Genomic DNA, 21373 nt, shown 5'->3' on the forward strand with positions numbered 1-21373 from the left:
ATCAGTCACAGTGAACCACAGGGACAGACTGTGATCAATCAACAGAAGTGGCAAACAAAGACGAGGATGATCCTTCCAGAGAGTACTGTATAAATACAGTGTGTCTCCTTAAAAGCAGGAGCTGCACCTTTTGCCTCTCCAGCTGCCCACACTAGCCAGTCTAAGTACCCTATCAATGAAGTTATTATCTAAAAGTGGCAGTCATCATGCATTCTGGAACGTGAAAGTAGTGGAACTCTGAGAACTATGAGTTCAACTGGGATTGGTGCCCGGCTACTCATGAGGAGAGGTGTCTACAACCTGAGCTCCCACGGAGCCAATAAGCATCACTGTCAAGATTAGAAGACACTGTCTACAGCCACCTCTGAAATATAGCTCAAATTCAAGTCTTGAAGGAAGAACAGATTTTCTTTTCTTTCTTTTTAATTGAAGTATGGTTGACATACAAAAGAACAAATTTTCTGATCTGGGGTGAGGGTTGGGGGTGAAAAACTATTCCTAGAAAATGTCCTAGAAAATGACTTTTTGGTAAAGAAAGGGGAAATCTTTGAGGCCTGAGTCACCTCCAGGCCCAACTGAAAAGATGCTGGATTGGTCACACTATCTACTCAAAGACTAGACTGCCTATTATGCAAAAGCCTATCAACTCAACAGGGCACAACAGGGCACATCAACCCAGGTGAGCAAGGCAGGTTCATCAAACCTGGATACTTCCTGGGCTGTCATTTCATAAGCCACTTTCTATTTTTTTGTAGAAATTCTGCAACTTAGATCAGCAAGTTAAAATACAAACTTGTTTCCTGGACCATTTCCCTCCCACTTATTTAAAATTGATAAATACAAACAACGCTATCCCCCACCAACATACACACACACACACACACACACACACACACACACACACAATTTCAGGAGGGCAGAGGGCATTAGGTAAGAAGAAACTGAGTTTAGTCACTGTCACTCCTATACATTTTTTCCTTCTAACACAATGAGGTTTTGATCCTCCTTGTTAGTACCTCACCTTGCAAAGTCCTGACTGCCAAGGCCAGAACTAGGCCACAAGTCAGGATCACATACTACATACAACTAATCCTAGGTACAGATAACACTTTTTGAGTGTCCATTACTTTCTGAAAGGCATTAGGTTGATACTGCTTATAGCTCATGCTCAAGGTAGGCCATTGTACATATATGCCACTGCTTTTAAGAAGTGGGTAAATTAAACAGAGCAATCCCAAAACAGACCTTTCTATTTGTATCCTCCACAGGGCCCAGAGAAGTGCCTTATATACCTGAATTAAAGGCATAAAACTTTCTATGTTGTGCATTAAAAAACACTATTTACACTATTCCTCATTTCTGAAGGCACTCTGGAGACTTTTACAGTTTTACAATACAGCAGTTTATCAAAGATTACCACAGTGCCATAAACTACTCCTTGGAGTTATGCTCCATCATTCACTCTGCTGCCCTGACCCTACCACTTTTAAATTAGCTGAACATCTTTCATGAGCCTTTTTACCCATTAAAAATAATAGGCCAACTACCAAACTTCACCAATACTCAAATCCCTCTCTGTTCTCGGCCAAATATGTCATAATAGAGTGGCTCCCTTGTGATTAAACATCTCTTTAGGCCAAATGACGAGACCACCTTGGGGGGAAATGCCAACCAAAATACACACCAGAAGAGAATATCTGTAAAAGATTGTGTAAAGGAAGAAAGAGTCTCAGAAGATAAGTCCAGTGTTTACATACAGACCCAGACTGGCAGTTGAGCTGCCCCAGAAGTGGCAAGTCTTCTCTTAGCCCAGATCTTCATAAGACTGGCCTCAATCCTTCCACACCTCTTCTCACTACCTGAGTCTAGGTTGCACTAGTTCATCATCCAGTATTAATGAAGCAGTTCAGCTGTATTAAGAAGGCAGTCACACAGAAGTGGACGCTGTACAGGATCTGCAGACATTCTAATTTCTAAGGTCTAAAAATCAACCCTAAAAAGTAGATACAATGTTCTTTAGGTTTGCTTTCAGCTTTTGAGGGCTGGGCTCTTTGGGATACAGAAAGCTCTAGAAGAGGGGAGCTGAAGGCTAGATGAAGCCTGGGAACACAGGAAGAAAGATTCCAGCACCCGAAAGGGATCAGTCAGAGCTGAAGTCGCCCCTCTGGCCGCAAGGGCCTGACCTTTGCCCCCTGCATGCCTCCCACTTCTCTCCCACAACAATCTCTTCCTGTTTTATTATTGCCCCTGCGTTCTTAACCCACCCGGCTCGTCCAACTTAAGGGCCCACCTCCCCTCATTCCCTATGGCGATGTCAGGGCGGCCTTCACGACACTGGAACTCTAAGAAGAGACTTCGCTGACCTGTCAGCGGATCCAAAATGGCGGGGCCTAGTCCCAGGACCCGCAGCCGCTGTTCATGTCCAGCCCGGGCCCCGAAGACGTCTTTAACCGACTCTCCCGGCTCTGGTGGCAGATGGGAGAAGGGAAGGAGCCCGTTTCCTGGAAGTTGAGGCCGAAGTCAGGGACCGCACCGTCGGCCAGGAAGACTCGGCCGGAACGGGCGGTGGAGCCGGCTACCTTCCCTGTCAGCTCACTGACGTGGTAACTAGCCTCAGTCTAGCCCGCTGCCTGGTAACTGCGCGAGCCCTGGCGCGCACAGCCAATCATAGGCTTGTATCGTGAGAAGTGGCATTCCAGCTACCCAATAGAAAAAGGAAATTGGCTTCGGGGGGCAAGTACAGCCTAAGAAGGCGAGATTAAAAGGGAAAGAAAAGGGTAGGTAGGGGGACAACCAACGAATACGGGTACTCTCTGAATGACAGCCATAAAAGCCAATAAAAATGGAGAAATTGTGCTGGGCGGTCCGGGAGGCGGAGTTAGGTAGAGTTCGGTTGCAGTGCGCGGCTTAGCAGTGGCTGCTGGGCATTATGGGGAAGAAAGCTACGATTTGCTGGAAAGGGGGCGGGGTCCGTTTTGAGAACCTGAGCGGGCGACCCTACTCTCCTGCGCACCCCCGGCCACCACCTATCAAAGTCATCTAGGCCAATATCTTGCCCCTTGAGGGATCACTTCCTTTCGAGGCAGCTCTGGGTTCTTTCCGTCCTAGGACCAGTCCTTCAATCTATTCCATCCTCCCCTCCCCCACCCTCCCGTCTGCCTGCCGTTTGGCTTCTCATACACCTGTCTGTCCCATCCCAACTGTTTCTGTGTCTTGTGCCCATTCCTATCATCCAGAAACAGAGAAAATGAGAGGAGGCAGGAATCTTGGATATCTAATTCAGGTCTCAATTTGCAGAGCAGGAAACCGAGTCCCAGTGTGGAAAGATGGCCCCCACGTTCACATAGCTAGTTAATGGCAGAGCAGGCAGAGCAGAGAGACAAACCCAGGTGTCCTCACCCTCAGTCCAGCTCTCCTTTTCACTGCCTCTCACTACCTCTTATGCCTTAGTCTATCAGGCTGTGATTCCCAACTCTGCTCCTCATACTAAGCCTTGGATGCTCCTTACCTACCTGGAAAAAAGCTAATCAGGGGGTTAGTCAGCATCACCAGTGACAGGAAACTGAAGCTTTTCCTGTTTGCCTTGGAAATGCTAAAAGGCTTAAGAGCTAGATGCCCACCCCAATCTTCACTCTTCTACCCCCAGCTGCCTCTCCCCTTGCTAGAGATGATACAGGTTTCCAGGATAGTTAGAATTACCTAGAAGTGAGAGAAGTGGGGGAAGAAGACAGGAGGGTTTCCTCCTTGCATGATTGAATGGTGGAATTCTCAGCCTATCTGCTGGGATAGAGCCCAGGGTTACAGGCAGACCTGAAGAGACTGCTGAGGGAGTGGAAAAAGATACCAACTTTCTCCCCATTTCTTCACATTTATGGATGACCCAAATCCAGAGAAACCCCATACCTAACCTGTAGGAATGTGGGAATGCTCTAGATTCCTCTAATTTGAAGAATCCATAAGACTGAACATCAGACCTGAAGAACTCCTCAACAGCTCCCTGCACCTGCATATTGGGCTCCTGAACTCTGGGTCCAGACTGAGGATCTTTCAACCAAAGAGAGTCAGAGGAAGAAGATAAAACCACCTTAGCACATCTTTCCACAGTACATCTGAACCATTTCCACTTTCATTTGAAAACTGGGATTTGGTCTTCTGGGCCTGTCTCAGATTGAGAGGTCTGGATAGCCAACTGGAAAATCCTAAGTGGACCAAAACTCCCTGTCTTCCTCATCTCCACTCTCATATACCTCCAAAAATGAATCAACCTAAAAGCTGAATGGTTGGGGCGCCTGGCTGGCTCTATCAATGGAGCATGTAACTCTAGATCTCAGGGTTATGAGTTCGAGCCCCACGTTAAACATAGAGATTACTTAAAAATAAAATCTTTTGGGACACCTGGGTGGCTCGGTCGTTAAGCATCTGCCTTTGGCTCAGGTCATGATCCCAGGGTCCTGGGATTGAGTCCCGCATCGGGCTCCTTGCTCAGCAGGGAGCCTGGTTCTCCCTCTCCCACTCCCCCTGCTTGTGTTCTCTCTCTCTCTCTCTCTCTCTCAATCTCGGACAAATAAATAAATAAAAATAAAAATCTTTAAAAATAAATAAAATCTTGTAAAAAATTAAAAAAATTTAAAAAGCATGAATGGGATTATGTTAGAAATGAGGAGGAGAAAGATGAACATGCCCATCATCTTACCAGGCAGAACATCTCCCTCAGATTTCAGTATTGAGTCCTACATTATGCCTAGGAATAGAAATATGAGGAAGACATGGTACTTGCCCTCCTCAATCTTAGCATCATAGAGGACATCACATAAGCTGATCTCTTCAGTATAGTGGGTGGGATAATAGAGGGTATGTGTAAGAGGGTTGTGGGAGGAAGAAGCTAGACATCTGGCTATCTTGGAAGTTCAGGAAAAGTTTCTCAGAGAGAATGAAACCTGATTGGAGCTGAGGAAAATGAGTAGGAGTTGGCAAGATGAAGACTGGAAGTATGTTACTGTCAGAAGAAAGGCCAGAGATGTGCAGGAAACCACTCAGAGATTGGAGATTAAGACAGGGTTAGGTCCAGGCAGCTCTTCCTGCCCATGGGTCCTGTCCCTGTGCTTTAACTAAAAAAAAAAAAAAGACAGGGTCAGGTGCTGAAAGTCTTGTATGCCAGGCTAGGGGGGTTAGCCTTTATCTTGACAATTAGGAGCCATTGCAGGGTTTTAAGCAGAGACATGACTGGTCAGATTTCCTTTAGGATCACTTAGGGCCCTCAAGGGCACCCAAGCTACCCAGCCTGACTCCACATGTTCCTTGGGACATCTGTCCTGTTCCTTGCATCTCCCTAGCTAGCAAGCACCAAGGCCACACCTCTCCCACAGGACTGAACCTGGTATCACTAGGGAGATGCTAGCCCTCTTAAGGCTGGGAGAGCATAGCCTGGGCAAGCCAAGGGTGCAGACTAACAGGCGAACCACCCAGGCCTGAGTGCCCAGCCTAAGTACTGACAGAGAGAGCTTCCTTTAATTCTGAGGGGTAGGCAGGAGTAGGACGGGTGATAGTTAAGTTACTTGTCCAAGGTCACTCGGTGATGGTGGCAGGATTAGAATGTTGGTAACAGGGTTAGAATGACTCTTTGGTTTGCCTCATTCCAAACCCTGCTTTGTCCACGAAGCTGCCTTAATTGGAAGAGAGGAAAGGTAGGGGGAGAGGGCGGGAGATAGCCGAGAAGAGGAAGAGAGAAAGATGTGAAGAAAAAGAGCACAGAGAAAGATAAATTAGTCTTTCAAAGTGGAAGAGGAGGGAGGAGAGGGACAAACAGCAGGAGCAAGCGGCGGAGGAAAAAGAAGAGGAAAGAAAGGCAAGATGTGGGAGGACTGGAGCAGAGACAAAAGCGCGGAGAGACAGACAGCGACAAGTGGAGAAAATCTGCGAAACGTGAGCGGCAACCAAGCGCTGAAACCCGGTGGCCTCTCCCGGCCCGTGCGCCCTCCCACCTGGCGCTCGGGCTGCCCTATTCCCCCGGCACCACTGCACATCGTTCAGGGTGGCGGCCTGGCCCCACTTCTCCGGGGCCACCGGGGCCACTATACTCTAGCCCGCTTGGCTCTGCCAAACGGTCTCGCTCGGCGAGGTTTCAGCCACGTGGGGAGGGGCGTGGCCCAATGCTGAAGAGTGCCTCCGATTGGCCAAGGGGCGGGCTTCTTGGCGGTGCGCCGGCCGGACCCCTCCCCCGAAGGCGGGGCCTGAAAATTCACAGCTGGAAAGGGTGGAGCCCGGGCGGCGCAGCTGGAAGGGGGCGGGGCCCGACGCGCGAGGCTCGCCGCGGCGGGCTGGGGGCGCCCTGGGCTGCCATAAAGTGAATGGGCGCCGGCGGGGGGTGGCAGTCCGCCGCGAGGCTCACTCTCTCCCTCTGCGAGTCGGAGAGCGCCGGAGCGGAGCGGCGGCCCGGGCGCAGGGGGGCGGCCCCCACCGCGGCCGGGTGCCCGGCCCCTGGCCCCTGCTTGCCCTCCAGACTGCCGCCGCCGCCGCCGCTGCCGGGAGTCTGCCTGCTGCGGGACTCACTGTGAGTGCTTGACTATGCGGGGACAGGGGCTCATGGGGCCGAGGGGCCACGACCGAACTTCGGGATCCCTAAAACGGGACCTGGGTGGCTGAACTGGGGAACGGTGCCTGGGGAACGGGTCTAGACTGGGAGGGCGTACTGCAGACCCGGGGCCAGCACTTAGGAAAAGGAAAACTCAGCGTCGGGACTCGGGGGACAGAGAAGAGGGAGACTCAAGGGATCCAGAAGGAAGCCGGAGACATGAAGCCAGGACAGGAGCTCCGCGAAGCAGGGAGTAGGGTCGGAAAATCATTACCAGAAAGCGCCCTGGAATTCGGGGGCGCGGGGCAGGCAGCCAGGGAGCTAAAGGGGTTGCCGAAGCCCTGGCCAGCGGGGGGAGCTGGCGGCGGCCGCACAGCGTGAGGGCAGTTGGCGGCTCCGGACGCCCCTCGCCCAGGGCTCAGACTCTAGGGGCTGCGAGCCGGGGTGAGTCTGGTCGCACACGCTTCTCTTCCCAGCCGCTTCGCAGTTTGGATAGGAGCCGTGTTGTGGGAGCCTGGCTGCGACCGGGTCAGATGGCCGCTGTGCGGGCCGCAGGGCCAAAGCTGGGCAGCCCGAGTGACTAGGCGGCGGGGCTGGCAAGTCGGGCTTGGGGTGTCAGGGCCCGGATGGGTCTCGGCCTGGAGCCGCGTGGAATTGGACAGAATGTCCTCAGCGCGCGGGGCTCAGAGCGGACAGAATGTCCGGGGAGGCTAGGTGGGTCTCTCCGGAGCGGGCGCTCTGTCCGGCAGGGGCGGACAGAATGTCCCTGGCCGAGTGGCATGTCCATGTACCCGGCCGCGCCTTGCCCAGCTGCGTGTTCAGTGGGGTTCGCTCTGGTGGGTCGCCTCAAATCCCGGCTCACACTTCGCAAACTAGTTTCTGCTCCTAAGGGCTGCAGGGTGAGGGTGAGGGGATGCCAGGAGCAGGCAAATGAGAGTAAAGGCCTGGCCTTGGAGTGCAGTGGCGCTGGGGGACATTCACCCTCCAACCCAGACTAGATCTGAGCATCACCCGGCACTTCTAGAATCCAAATTTGAGGAGAGAAAGCCCATGGCAGGACAACTAGTAGAAGACAAGGAAAGGGGAAAATGAACCACAAGGGCAATGGGAGGCTAAGGAGGAGTCCAACACAAGCCTCCCTGACAGCTTCAGTTTCCTCACAAACTCGTAGTCAACCCCTAATTCCAATACAGCTGACCAGATAGCCCTGAATTCCTACCTGGTTGTCAGCAGGCTAAAGGCTCCTTCCCTGCAAGAGGCAGGATCCCAGGCCCAAAGAGAAAACTGCAGCCCTTTAGCAAAACAAACCCTGTGGTTTTTTTCCCTTTTGGCTCTCTCAACCCCACCAATCCCAACACTACCCTGATGGCTGAGAGGAAGGAGACACATGGAATCCAGACTCTGGGGTCAACATGGGGCCTAGACTGCCCTCCAAGACTGGTTGGGAAGGATGTCTCAGCCCTACCCAACTGTCCCTTTTGTTTTTTCTGTAGCTGGGAAAGGGCCCTGATTCCTTTGGATCCATATAGTGACCACCCACCCTGACCCGATCTGTTTAACCAGAGCCCAGTTAAGCTAAAGGGAACAGAGAAGAGAGAACTTTCCCAGTCTGTGTAAGTAAGCAAAACAACTCAGCTGGGGACTGAGTTTTCATGGGATAAGTGCAAGGTGATGTATTTAGCAATCAGTAATCTAAACAAGTGGGTCTCAACCTCTCTCACCCTCCACCCATGAATGACATATAATATGTATTCCCCACACTCTCACCTCCATTCCTCAGTTTTAAAGTTTGCTTATTACTGGCTAGGACATTGTTTCTCAACCTTTTTTGTCCTTGCCCCCTTTTGATAAATATAAAGGTACACCCCAATTACTCCTACCATATTCTGATACACTTTTCAGGGGCTTGTGCTCCCATCACCTTTGAAAATCACTGAAATTATGGGTGAAATGAAAGTCTCTGAGTCAGGAAAGGAATAGCGAAGGCATTGCAGATGGTTCCCTGAAGACCTTAGCCCAAAGTTTTGCATTTGCCAAAAAGGCCAAAAAGTAATGGCTTTATAATAAAGATGAATGGAAACAAAAGACAGAACTTTCTCTCATCCTTGCATAAAGCCATGTAGCTGAGTGCATGCCTGGTCACTGGCTCTTAGGGAGAATGTTATGGACCCAGAGAAGGGTCAGAGAATGATCCACAGAATGGGGAGCCAGGGGCTGCTAGAGAGAGCAAACTTAAAAGCTTAGGCCTCTGGAAGGTGAAACAGGATGGAAATCCACAAATAATAAAAGGCCTAGATAAGCAGATTTGTTTGCTCCCCAAATCCTGAAATGGGAGATGAGGGGGCCTCGTAGAACTGGAGTGATGCAAACTCAAGATGAATAGGAAAATGTTCCTTGGCACACAGTGGGCAGCAAACTTCCAGAGCTTTCCAGAGAGGAGGCAGAGGCAGGAAGTGGAAATGGAATCCTTCAGGGCTTGGGAGGATCAGTGCATGTCAGAACCACAAATGGCTGCTGGAGTAGAGGGGGCAAGGCATGGAAAGAGCTCAGACCCTGGTTTTAGGAGAACTGGATTCGAATCTCTTCAATCTCTGTCACCTTGGACAAATTTATCTTCTTAGAGGTGAAATAAGGATGGATATTCCTGCTACCCGAGGTGGTTGTAAGAGTTCAATGAAATCATGTATTTGAAAGCCCTTTGCAAATGGAGAAACACCACAGAAGTAAGAAACATTATTGCTATTATTATGCCCAAACTGTAGGTCCTCTGTAACCACAGAATCTTTGTTTGGAAGGATGGAGTCTCAAGTCTTAGAGAAGCCTGATAGCACCCCTGATCCAGACATAGGAAGATTCTCAATGACAGATGGAACACCCTATCCCAAGCTTCCAATGTCAGCCATTACCCCTGTTCCTCTCCAAGAAGAGTTCTAGGGAGCTCCCCAAATGCTTAACTCCTCCACCAGGCCACATACCCTGATCTGATCTCTGCCTGCCTCCTGCTCAAGGATGTGAATATGGGCCTGGGACACAGGTCCAGGAGGGGAAAGGGAGGCAGGCTGGAGCTGAGCTGGGGATAGGCATGAGAGAAGGACAGAGCCCCCCAGATCTTTTCTTCTCCATTTGCTCCGAATGATGCATCCTAGAGAGTGGGGAGGAAGAAGGCAGCTAATCTGAAAGATCCATTAGGTCCTGAGCTTTGGGATTATCTGGAGTGTCTAGCCCATGGTCATGTGCAGGGACCCACGATGAGGGTGATGGGGACAGAAAGGGAAAGAAGATAGGCAGTGGGGGGAATAAGAGCTGCTTTCAAAATTCTCTCCACTCCTTCTCCATTGTCCTCCCCAGGGCCTTCTTTACACTTTTCAGTTAAGTTCCCCCTTTCCCACCTTTCCCCTGCCCAATCCTTTCTGCTCACTACAGCCAAGTAAAGGTCCCAGAGCCGCTGCTCTTATGTTTCTCCCCTGCCTACAAGCCTCCAGCGACTCCCACTGCTTGGAGTACTGCTTCTCAAAAGCGGGGGATGGGGAGAGCAGGCAGGTCAGGAGTAGAAGGGGCATGATGCTGCAGCCGAAATGTGCCCCATCTTCCTGGTGTGGTGATGTCACTTGAAGATGTCACTTGGAGACGTGGAGAGAAAACTTTACTTTTATATCAAAATAAATATGCTTAAGTGTGGAATAGAATGCAAAACTTGCTTCAATTTTTAACATAAGGCTGGAGATCTCAAAGAAATTTCATACTGGTGGCAGCTGTTCGAGGTTGTGCTCCCAGTTTCCCAGAGTGATGTTCTCTCTTACTGGTCTTAGGAGGTTTTGATGGAAAAGCTGGAGATGCTCTAGCTTAGACTCTATCAGACCTGAAGCACCACCCCATGCCCTTCATTGGAGGCTCCCGCAGCCTGACCTGTTTTCCTCTGATGATTTCCCATTGCCCACACTGAGACCCTGGCCGCCTGAGACTGCCTGTTGCCCTCGGAACCTGCCAGCTCATTCCCAGTACTGCTCTCTTATTTAGAAGCCTCTGCTCCTTCTCTGCCTCCCTGGTTCCCAGCTCTGCCATGTGCTACATTCTCTGAGCCCCATAACTTGATATCACCTTACATGGGCTTCCATCTCTCTGACCCCCCACAATGTGAGAATTAGGCCTATTTAACCCATCATTGTCCATCCTGTTTACCTTCCCAGACTGTAGACTCCTAGAAATTAGGGTCTGTGCCTTACCGTTCTTGGGGATCTGTCCTAGCACCTAACACTTGCTGAAGGAAAGACGGGAGGAAGGGGAGGGGTGGGTGTGGGGGCCCATTTCTCTGATCCCTAATTTACCCCTTGATAAATTAACTGCATAGAATCATTGCTGCCTCCACTCAAGCCTTAGGGTTTCCTCTTGGGTCTGTGACCTTCGTCTATAGCTGTCTTCATTTGCGCCCATTTGCTCACCGCAGCTCGGCAGACCAGACAAGTTGGGTCCTCAGCATCGCTAATGAACTTAAAGGGCTTACTTTCAGATCCAGGTTTCTAGGCGGGTTCCATGCTAGTTAAGGGCCCTGGTTTATACTCTATCACCAACTTGCTACTTGCTGAGCTGAGCCATGGTGCCACGACTCTATCCCTTCCATCTTCCAAGGGTTTTCTCCTATCTCAGGTCTAGGGTACACCTTCTGCCCAGGCATCATTATTGCAACTACTTGGGAGCTCTCTAGCTGAGGCCCTGATTTGCCCCTTTGGCATCAGGGCATAAGTGGGCACACATGGCAGTTGCCTTCTTGCCATGAGCTTGGGTCCCTTGGGAACCATGGCCTCCCCTCTCTGACCTCTCTGACCTGGGATAACCTGTGCTCTCCCCCTTAATATATCTTGAATGTTTTGTTCTTCCTGCAGTCCATGATAGGCTTCCTATAATGCCAGCTTTTACTAAAGAATCAAAGCACACCTGCAGGTCCTTTCTTCTTCCCAGTGTGGGGATTGTCACCCTGACACCATGGAGCCTGGCCCATACATCCCCAGTAGGGTGTGTCAGGAAGGCTGGAGGGGGGACCGGCAGCCCCTCCCAGAGCTGGATTCAGCACCCCACTGTTATCTCCTGACTCTCTCTGCCCCTGCCTGGTATTTCCTACCAGCATCAACCAATCCTGCAGCTTCCAGACCTACTGCTTGTCCCTGTCCACCGAGTGAGGCGAAGCCCCTGGCCTCAGTCCCAACTCCCCAGCTTCCTGACCTCCAACAGTTTGGGGGAGCTTAATCCTCAGCCAGCCTGTCTCCAGCTCAGACAACAGCCTGGCGCCCCCAGCCTCTGCCTGGCTAGCCCACCCGGACTCGAGTCCGCTGGAGGCCTGTGCTCCCGCCGTCTATCTCTCTGTTGCCTGCCTGGCTGTGGTGTTCTTGCCTTTTCATTTTTGCAGGCAGGGCTCTTCTCGGCCTCAACCCCTCTTTCCACTATTACTACACCGGTCAAGAGCCTGAAGGTTTCCTTCTTCCCTTTACCATGGCTCTCAGCTTCGGTTACTCTGCCCATTTTGCTGTTACCTTATTGGCTGGGCCCTCCTTTATGTTCAGGACCGAGTATTCACAACACACCTTTGCATCCCACTCTCAAATGCAGCGTACTCACCTTTATTCACCAGAGGAATTCTTCACTGGGTGATACAGGGTCTAGGAAGGTGAACTCAAGCAAAGGCAGAGACAAGGATGAGATCTTACTTACCACTCTATCCTCAGTGCCTTACTCAATGCCCAGCTCATAGACGGTGCCAAATAGACATCTGTTCAATGAATGGGGAGGGGGGCGCGGGGAAGCAACTTGGATAGAGTTTTATCCCCATTCATTTTTACATTATGTTTTATTTTAACCTTATAACAATACTAGAGGTAGGTAGGGAAGGGAGTATGATCTCCCTTTTAGAGATGAAAAAATATGTCCAGAGAGGTAAAGTACTTTGCCAAGAACACACAGCTAGTAAGTTGGGGAGCCAGGACATGAACCCAGATCTTTTGTCTCCAAACCTATTTTCTTCTGGCTATTCCAGATTACTTTCCTAGGAAGGGCCTGGGCAGTTTCCACCCTCTACCCCCAAGCCATCCTCTTCCCTCAGACTTCTCCCCACCCAGGGAAACAGGGTCTCCCCAGCAGCCACTGAGTATAGACCACTCCCCTGGCCCCTTTGGCCTCCTCCTCCCCCACAGAGTCCTTAGTTCCTGGGACTGAGAGCTGAGGTTCAGAGGGGCCAGGCAGGGGGGGAGAGTAATGGCTAGCTCCAAAACAGCCAAGGCAGCTGTCCCTGTCACAGAGAGAGGAGACTGTGCGACGGTGTGGGTCTGTCTGCCTGAATGTGGGAGCGCATGTGTGGGAGAGTATGTGTTTGTATGCCTCTAGCTCCAAGTCCAAGTGCTTATTTTGTCTGAGTGGGGGCTCGTGTGTGTCTGCATGTGTGTCTGTCTGTCTCTGGGAATACACAGCCTGAACTCTGCTTTCTCAGCCTCATCTCTTACTCTGGCCCTTATCTCTCTCCACCCTGCCTCCCTCTGCTGCAGTTGAGGGTGAAACGGAGATACAGGTACGGAATGCTGGGGGAAGGGGAGTTTGGAATACTGGAAATCTGGAGCCAAGACAGACTGGAAAGACAAATGGCACTGGTGGGGTTTAGTTTTCCCTACAGGTGAACCAAATCGTCCCTTTTTTCCCAGTGGCGTTGTTCCCATGGCCTCTGGAGAAGCCAGGGGCATGGCTTGCATTTTGAGAGCATCTTGGGTATAAAGTAAGAGGAGACTTGAGAGCACCCCTTTTTCCAGCTCTCAGTTCTAAGCCTTTTGAGCTACTTGGGAAGAACTACTAGTCAAGGCTGCCACAGGTCTCACCCAAGGGCATGTCCCTTCTATCAGAGCATCGCTGGGCCAGCCCCAAGCCTCTGACTCCTGACCACAGACCCCTGGAAGGGGAGGAGCATCCCCACCTCTAGCCTGACTTCTCTCCTTCCCGGTTCCCTTCAGTCCTGCCTCTCCAACCTTAGAAAAAGGTCCAAGTCTAGACCCCACCCCCTGCAAAAAGAACAGGGACTGCTTCTCAACCTCCTGCCTTGACCTCTGTTGCACCCCCAATCTCACTTGAGAGGTTGGGGGGGGCAGCTGTCCTCTCTCAGCTGGTTGACGGGGGCATTACCATGTGCAAATACAGGCCGCTGCCCATCTGCGCCTCCCAGAGAGAGGCTCCTTATAAATTCAGAACAGCCAAGTGACACACATCTCAATCTAGGCTAATCCACCACATTAATGCCACCCTGCACAGCCTGCATTAAGTCCCCGTTAATGGAGAGGCAGATGGACCCCTCCTAGCCAGCTCTTTACCCCTGTTCCTCTGTCCCTAGACTCCTTTGGTTCTCCTCTGACCAAGAGGCATCCAGAGTTCTTGAGCCTCACTTAGAGCCCCTTTCTCCTCCTCCCACCAGAGGAGGCTTGGGATAGCCAGCAACAAGGGGGACCCTACTGGGGAGACTTGGAGAGGGACCTGGGGCGTCTCCTGGGATAGGGAATAAGGGCGGGAATGTGGCTTTAAGAAGCTCACATCTGCTGCGGTGGGGGGGGGGGGCAGTGGAGGCTGGCATGGGTGGAACTGGTAAGGGGGTGAGGTGTGTCTGCATGGGCACAGAAGCGGACAAGGCCAGAAGGCCTAGGGACTTTCAAACTTGTTTGTGATCCTGGAATCCTTTCTTCAAATGCTATCTCCCTAGAAAGCATAAACAAAACAAGCAAAAACAGGACTGCCCTGGTTGAAGCAGACCCAAGCAAGGCCAAGCTAGACTTCTATCCCTGAGGCTAGCCCCAAGTTCCAGTCCCTGAGGGGGTGTCTGGGTAGGGCCCCAAGGAAAACAAATGGAAAAAGCAAATGAAGAAAAAGCATTAGCTTAGGAGTTTCCCAGGCCTGGTTCAGATCCCAGTTTCACGACGTACTAAGCTCTGTGACCTTAGTGGTTACTTCAAGTCTGTTTCCTCACCTGAACGAGGGTGATAATACTTAATATTGATGCATTCTTGTGAGGAGAGAGATAATGAGGTAAAGGCCCATCGTAAGTATTCATAAATAATAGCAGTGGTTATCCTCATGCGAGACATACTGGGTCTGCTTCAAAATCAAATCTGTCCCACCGGAGAGTAACAGAAGTTCAGACTGTGTTCAGGTGTGATTGGCTGAGGGGCATGTATGAGTTTGTGTGGATACCGGACATACATGTGAGAAGGAACTGAAGTTTTTGAGGATGTGGTATACGGCACGTGGTGCGCAGTAGCGTGGTTGTCCTTAGCTAATTCAATCAATATCTATTGAACACCAACTGGGCACCAGGCAGAGTTCTAGCTAGGTGCCCAGCAGTGAACAAAACACAGTCTAGTGTGCATGTCTGTGCGTAATACCCCTGGGTACACATCTTTCTCCCCCTAGGCTGCTGTTTCCCTATTCTATCCTAGGGTACCCCACACAGGGATAGCTTTATGTCGGTAGCTGAGAAAGGGGCAGTGAACTTGAGGGGAAACACTACTGGGAACCCGATAACCGGGAGATTTTATCCCCATCAACTTGGCCTGTGTCTTCTCTCCCTTCCAGAGTCCTCCCTCCATGGAGTTCGGCCTGCTTAGCGAGGCGGAGGCCCGGAGCCCGGCCCTCTCGCTGTCAGATGCGGGCACTCCCCACCCGCCACTCCCAGAGCACGGCTGCAAGGGCCCAGAGCACAGTGGTGAGCGCACCCCCTACTGGGGGTAGGGGAGAGAACAGTTCTGTCCCTCCTGGGGGTGGGATCTGGCAGTGGAAGGCCGGGTGGGAGTGAGGGGTCAGTGGAGGAGGTCCTTGAGCCGCGGAATCCGCGCAGGCCTGGGCGCCCTGTGACCTGCCCCCACCTCGGCCCCCAGACTCGGAGAAGGCCTCGGCTTCGCTGCCCGGCGGCTCCCCGGAAGACGGCTCGCTGAAGAAGAAGCAGCGGCGGCAGCGCACCCACTTCACCAGCCAGCAGCTGCAGGAGCTGGAGGCGACCTTCCAGAGGAACCGCTACCCCGACATGAGTACGCGCGAAGAGATCGCGGTGTGGACCAACCTCACCGAGGCCCGCGTGCGGGTACGGCCCTCCCAAACCCGCAACCCTCTCCTGCCCCGCGCCCCCGCCCACCTTCCCGCTCCGGCCCGGGGCCTCTTTCTCACTGGCCGCTCAGCGAGCTGCCCTGGAGCCAGCAACCTGCGCTTCCGCCCTGACTGCCTATCCTCGGCCCAACACCCGACGTGCCCCTGCCTCCGTGGGCTGCCCCGCACAGCCTCCGGCCTCTGCTCTGACTCCCTCCACCCTGTCGCTCCAGGCCGCTCGTTCCTTTTCCCCCGGCACTGTCTCCCGTTCTCTTCTCCCCTCCTTGACTCCATCCTACGCGCCCCCCCGCCCCGACCCTGTAGCCCCTGACTCAGTCGTGCCGCCCACTCCTGTTCTCAGCCTCCTGACTCGGTGCGCTCCTCCCACCCCCTGGCTGCCCCGCTTCCGTTTTGTTTATCCTTGGCGCGGTCCTGGCCCGAACCCCGGTCTCGGTGACCCCGCGGCCAGCCGCGCGGACCCAGGTCGCCCCCCCCCCCCCCCCCGGCTCCGGCCCTGACAGCCTTTCTCCAACGCCCGCAGGTGTGGTTCAAGAACCGGCGCGCCAAGTGGCGGAAGCGCGAGCGCAGCCAGCAAGCCGAGCTGTGCAAGGGCGGCTTCGCCGCGCCACTAGGGGGGCTGGTGCCGCCCTACGAGGAGGTGTACCCCGGCTACTCGTACGGCAATTGGCCACCCAAGGCGCTCGGCCCGCCGCTCGCCGCCAAGACCTTCCCGTTCGCCTTCAACTCAGTCAACGTGGGGCCTCTGGCTTCGCAGCCCGTCTTCTCGCCACCCAGCTCCATCGCCGCCTCCATGGTGCCCTCGGCCGCAGCCGCCCCGGGCACCGTGCCAGGGCCCGGGGCCCTGCAGGGCCTGGGCGGGGGGCCCCCCGGGCTGGCTCCGGCCGCAGTGTCCTCCGGGGCAGTGTCCTGCCCTTACGCCTCGGCCGCTGCAGCCGCAGCTGCAGCCGCCTCCTCCCCCTACGTATATCGGGACCCGTGTAACTCGAGTCTGGCCAGCCTGAGGCTCAAGGCCAAACAGCACGCCTCTTTCAGCTATCCCGCCGTGCCCGGGCCGCCCCCGGCCGCCAACCTCAGTCCGTGTCAGTACGCCGTGGAACGGCCCGTATGAACGGCCCGGTCCGTCGACCATCCCCGAGGGCGGGGGCGAGAATTCACAGCCTCCCCGGACTGGGGTCGTCTTGACTGGCTTGCCCCTATCCCGGGGTCTGAGAGGGGTGCTGGGACAGCTCGGGGAGGGCGGAGGGGTGGGCGGCCAGCTCAGGAGAGAGCCTCCCCGCTGCCGGCCCTGAGGGATGGACTGGGCCCTACACACCCTACACACAGTCCACGCCCCTGGGACTAAGGCCAGGAACAGGGACCAGTTCCCCGGGGGCCAAGTGACCCTTGGCCCACCCCGCCTTCTCCAGACTCCCCTCCCCCATTTTCAAAGATAAATGAAATAAACGTGCGCGGACTGCCAAAGGCCTGATGATTCAGAGTTGCGGTTGAGCCCCCTCCCCTCAGGCTACCCCATGTTTAAAGGAGAGCTGGGTGTCCAGGAAAGAAGTGAGGGCCTGGGATTCTAGGGCTTCAGTCCCCTCTCAGCTCCCAACACCGGGATGGGTCAGCTGGGGGATTCCTGGAGCGGGGGGGCGGGGGGGGCACCTGCGTGCGAGTATGTAGGTGTGGCTTAAGGACTAGCTACTTCGCTAGCGTTGGCCAAAGCTGGTGCTGCGGCGCCACCTCGTGGTCTTATGGAGGATAACTGGAAGTTCTGGTCTGGAACGCTTGCTTGCAGGTGTCAATTCTGCAACTTAGGAAGCCTATGACCTTAGATAAGTTACACCGCCTTTCTGCACCTGTTTCTCACTGTTCCTATGAGGGGCTTGGGTCTCTAATAGCAATAAAATTCTGGTCTGTAACAGACATTTATTAAGTGCCTACCAGGCCTAGAATTCTTATTGAGTGTGTGTGTGTGTGTGTGCCCCTCATCTTTCCACACACCTTCACACCTTCTTAGGCTTCTCACTCAGTGATCATCCCGCTGCCAGCAGCCCTCTCCCATCACAGCAGTCCTCTTCCCCCAAATCTCAAAACCCCCAAAAAAGACTTGTTGAAATCTTTAATTTAAAAATGGAGTAAGAAAATTTCTGGATAGAAATATAAATTCAGCTCTGGAAATCCTTCTCAGTTCTACCCCCATCCCAGGGCTTGCTTGGCCTTCACATTAAAAATAGAAACATCAAAGTACTAGATTACACCCCACCCACAGCTGACACTTCTTGTCTGACATCACTTCCTGCCACCTTGGGGCACAGATCCCATGGGAAAAACCATGCAGGGAAGGCATCTTAATTATTCTCCCAAACCTAAGCTCAACCCTTTGGTGCCTTGGCAGGGAGAGAGCCTGGGGCTCCTTTTTCTCCAACCCTTCACTGACTCTTGGTCTTGGCTTTGACTTTGGGCACTATGTAGGTTTGGTGGAAGAAATGGGCAAAGAGGAAGAAATAGGTCATATACAAGACAAGGGACCAGAAGAAGTGTTCCATTGTGGTGTGGCAGCCCTGTTCCTGTCTCCAGATGTAAGTTAGGATGCCAACAATGGTTCCCATAAACATCTGCAGGATCTGCAGGCTGGTGATGAGCATGGGTAACCACTTGGGGGACTTTACTTTGGCAGCCCTCAGAGTGTAGTAGATGTACATGATGGCATGCACACCGAAGTTCATGGTCATGAACCAGCCGCCTGCAGGCACCTTGTTCTTGTATCCAAAGCTCGAGTACACTAGCACTGTGCTGTGGTGGTACCAGTGCACAAAGATGAGCGGCCGCTTACGCAGGATGATGAAGGCCGTGTCTCCTGGGAGATGGGGAGGCAGAGCTGGCATACCACCCAGTTGGCACCACCCTCCGTGATGGATATAGGGACATGGGGGAATTCTCAGGGCATGGACAAGGGCCTTTGTGGCAAATAATTTAAAGAGGGGCTTGGGTAAGAGGTGTTAGGACCCAGGGGTGGGGAAGGGACTCTCCATGTGACGGGGGAGGTGTGGGGGGGTTCCTGAGGAGGGATGCCGTTGACTGGGCACCAGAGAGACAAAGACTTGCCACTCACCAAGTTCAATGATCTTGCTGAGAACAAAGAGGCAGGACCAGAATCTGATTATGGGAGTGTGGGTGAAGATGGAGAAGCACACAGTTTGCTTTAGGTCCCCCTTAAGTAGCAGGGTAGCCATATGGCCCCATGTCCTCAGTGCCCCCAGGATACTGAAATGGGATAGAGGAAAAGGGTGTAAGGGTCATCCCCAGGCACCAATTCACCCTTCCCCCGTGGCCTGGCAGGTCACTGTCCCAAGCTCCACCACTTCCGCCTTCCAGCAGAATGGGTCACAGCTTCTGAGATCCTGGGGCCAGGATCCAACCTGTAATCTAGAGGAGATTAGGGCTGGGGAAGGACCAGGGAATGCTGGAGGATGGGACTGAAAACTGAGTTAGGGACTATGGTTCTTGGGATGGGTAGGAACGTGGGAGGGGATGGGCAACAGGACTGGGGAGATAGAAGGAGTTTGGGGAATGAAATCTGGGAAGGAGGGGCTACAGAAGTTATTGGAAGGTCTTGGGAGAGGGTGTTTTGTTTTGTTTTGTTTTGGGGGGGGAGAGGGTGTTAGATTCTGAGAGCATTAGAGGCTGGAGAAAATTGTTAAAAGTACACAGACTCCATGAGCACAAGAGGACTCATGAGAGAGAGCAGAGGCTGCTTGTATGGGGCCTGGGGAAGAAAGTAAACAGGGTAATGTGGGAGGAGGATGGAAGCTGGGGAGGGAGCTGGAGCTGAGGGAATGGGCTAGGGAAAGAGTTAGAGGGCAACTTGGGGCATTGACTCACTTGGGGTTTCCAGAAAGGTTTTAGGGATAGAATGAGGGTCTAGGGTCTACAGGATAGGCAGGGAGTGGAGATTGGGGGGAGGGGGGTCTTACCTGAAGAGTGCAAGGGAGAAGGACCAAAGGATCAGAGGCCCCTGCAGGTTGAAGCCCTTCCGTGCCTTCATGTAGTTCTGCCCCACAAAGATGAGTAGCAGGTAGACCAGAGCTATGAGGAATGAGGTTGCCCTGGCAGGCAAAAGGCAGAGGGGATGGGCTTATGGGTGGGTGCTGGTTACAGGAATGCCCACTGGTCTCTCAAGGTGAGTGCTCTGGGTTGGAGTCCCAGCTCTGCCACTTACTAGCTGTGTGACATTGGGAAAAAACTACTTAGTTCTCTGAGCCTCAGTTTCCTTATTATAAAGGAGAAATAGCACTCCTCTCCTGACAGTGTTAAGGTATATAAAGTACCTAGTGCAGGGCAGGGGCTGTGTTCAAGGTTTCTGTGATTATTGCTCTCAGTGGAATTGTGATTGGGTGACACCTGCTGTGCCCATGCCTAGAACCAACCCAGAGGTCTGGTATAAGAAGAATGTGGCAATAGTTTCTGCCTGGTTGGGTTATGGTAAATTGGCTGGAGCACAAAGTCAGCCCACAAACACCTCTGAGGAGCTTTAGGGCAAGGTCAAAGAGCCTGGGGAAATCTTGAAAGAGCTCCCTGACTGTGTCTCCTTCTCCACAGCGGGGACAATGGAGCATTTGGTGAATAGCGTGATAAATGTAAAGGCAGACTGTCCCTGGGACCAGCACTATGCCCGCACGCCTGCACACACGGCCACAAAGGACAGAGGAGAGTCGTCTATAAGGTGGGTGGGAGTAGGAGTTCAGATCAACCCCTTCCTCAGAGATCATTTCTCACTACACTCTTTCCCCTGGGTTTCTGTCTCCTACTTTCCTCAACCCATTTTCTTCCTTTCTCCCTCCCTTCCTTCCTGTCTCTCTCTTTCTTTTTCTCTTTCTCTCTCATTCTTTCTTTCTTTCCTCCGGGTCTAATCTCTGAGATGCCACGCTAACTGCACCTTGGACAACAGGGATATGGAGCCAGTACAGAGGAGCCCGATACCTTTGCTCTTTAAGAAAATCATTGCAGGCATCCAGTGTCTCCTCCCCCCCCCCCCCATAGCAGTCATCAAGGTCAGGACCCTGGCACGGCCCTTCGCCTTCCCCAGGTCTCACCAGTACTCCTCCAAAAGGGGCCTCATGTCCTGGAACAGCTCGAAGTTGTAAGGCTGCAATATCTGCTCTATTTCGTCCGAGGCATTCATGGCTGTAACCATTTCGTTCTGCAGACGTCGAGGTCCGGAGCTTGAGAAGCTGGGCAAGAGGTTGGGGCACCGAGGATGGAGCGAACTTTGGGGCAGGACGAAACGCACGCGGAACTCCCAGGCAAGGAACTCCGCGGCAAGCGAGGAGCGTCAGATTCCGGCACGTGCGCCACAGTCAGACGACTTCCACCGCCGCCGCCGCTGCGGTATATGAAGCTGAATTGCAGAGCTGTGGGACGGGGCGGCGCGCGGCCCCTCCCAGCTCCAGACCGTTATCCAATCTCGACCAAGATACGCCCCTGTCCTGCCTCTGGGCCGCAACCCGCTCTCTGATTGGTCATCCTCCAGGGCACCTCCCCCAGGTGCTTCTCACACCCCAACCCAAATGCCAGTGGTAGGATCCCACCACACCCACTTTCTCATCCTTTTCTCCCACACCTCCATTCCCGCCCACCTGCTTGGCTAAGCCCCTGTACTGCCAACCACAGCCTTTGGCTGAGTGCGCTTTAATCCTGACC

At 53.1% G+C, this 21373-nt stretch overlaps 3 protein-coding genes across 10 annotated transcripts in view; 1 reads left to right on the forward strand and 2 right to left on the reverse strand.

Moving 5' to 3' along the window:
• GBF1 (golgi brefeldin A resistant guanine nucleotide exchange factor 1) overlaps positions 1–2630 on the reverse strand; it is a 117708-nt gene extending 115078 nt beyond the window's left edge. For 4 of the 8 annotated variants that reach the window (XM_078077190.1, XM_036086464.2, XM_036086473.2 and 1 more), the window contains exon 1: positions 2364–2630. The gene's annotated coding sequence lies outside the window, so the exon portion shown is untranslated. The remainder of the gene's footprint in view (positions 1–2363) is intronic. The other 4 variants (XM_036086487.2, XM_036086480.2, XM_078077191.1 and 1 more) reach the window with 1 other exon arrangement.
• A 12545-nt stretch (positions 2631–15175) lies between these two features.
• On the forward strand, positions 15176–17602 carry PITX3 (paired like homeodomain 3). The gene is made up of 3 exons (XM_036086511.2): positions 15176–15293; positions 15466–15668; positions 16212–17602. The coding sequence occupies exons 1-3, from the start codon at positions 15176–15178 to the stop codon at positions 16797–16799; spliced, it is 909 nt and encodes a 302-aa protein (XP_035942404.1). The 3' UTR covers positions 16800–17602.
• Positions 17603–17777: 175 nt separating this feature from the next.
• On the reverse strand, positions 17778–21072 carry ELOVL3 (ELOVL fatty acid elongase 3). Its single transcript, XM_036086518.2, has 4 exons — positions 20767–21072; positions 19648–19779; positions 18786–18937; positions 17778–18530 (listed from the first exon to the last, which is right to left on the reverse strand). The coding sequence occupies exons 1-4, from the start codon at positions 20865–20867 to the stop codon at positions 18103–18105; spliced, it is 813 nt and encodes a 270-aa protein (XP_035942411.1). The 5' UTR covers positions 20868–21072; the 3' UTR covers positions 17778–18102.
• Between the last annotated feature and the right edge of the window lie 301 nt (positions 21073–21373).

This window comes from Halichoerus grypus, chromosome 7 (assembly GCF_964656455.1).
Source record: "Halichoerus grypus chromosome 7, mHalGry1.hap1.1, whole genome shotgun sequence".
In the NCBI taxonomy this organism is placed as follows: Eukaryota; Metazoa; Chordata; class Mammalia; order Carnivora; family Phocidae; genus Halichoerus; species Halichoerus grypus.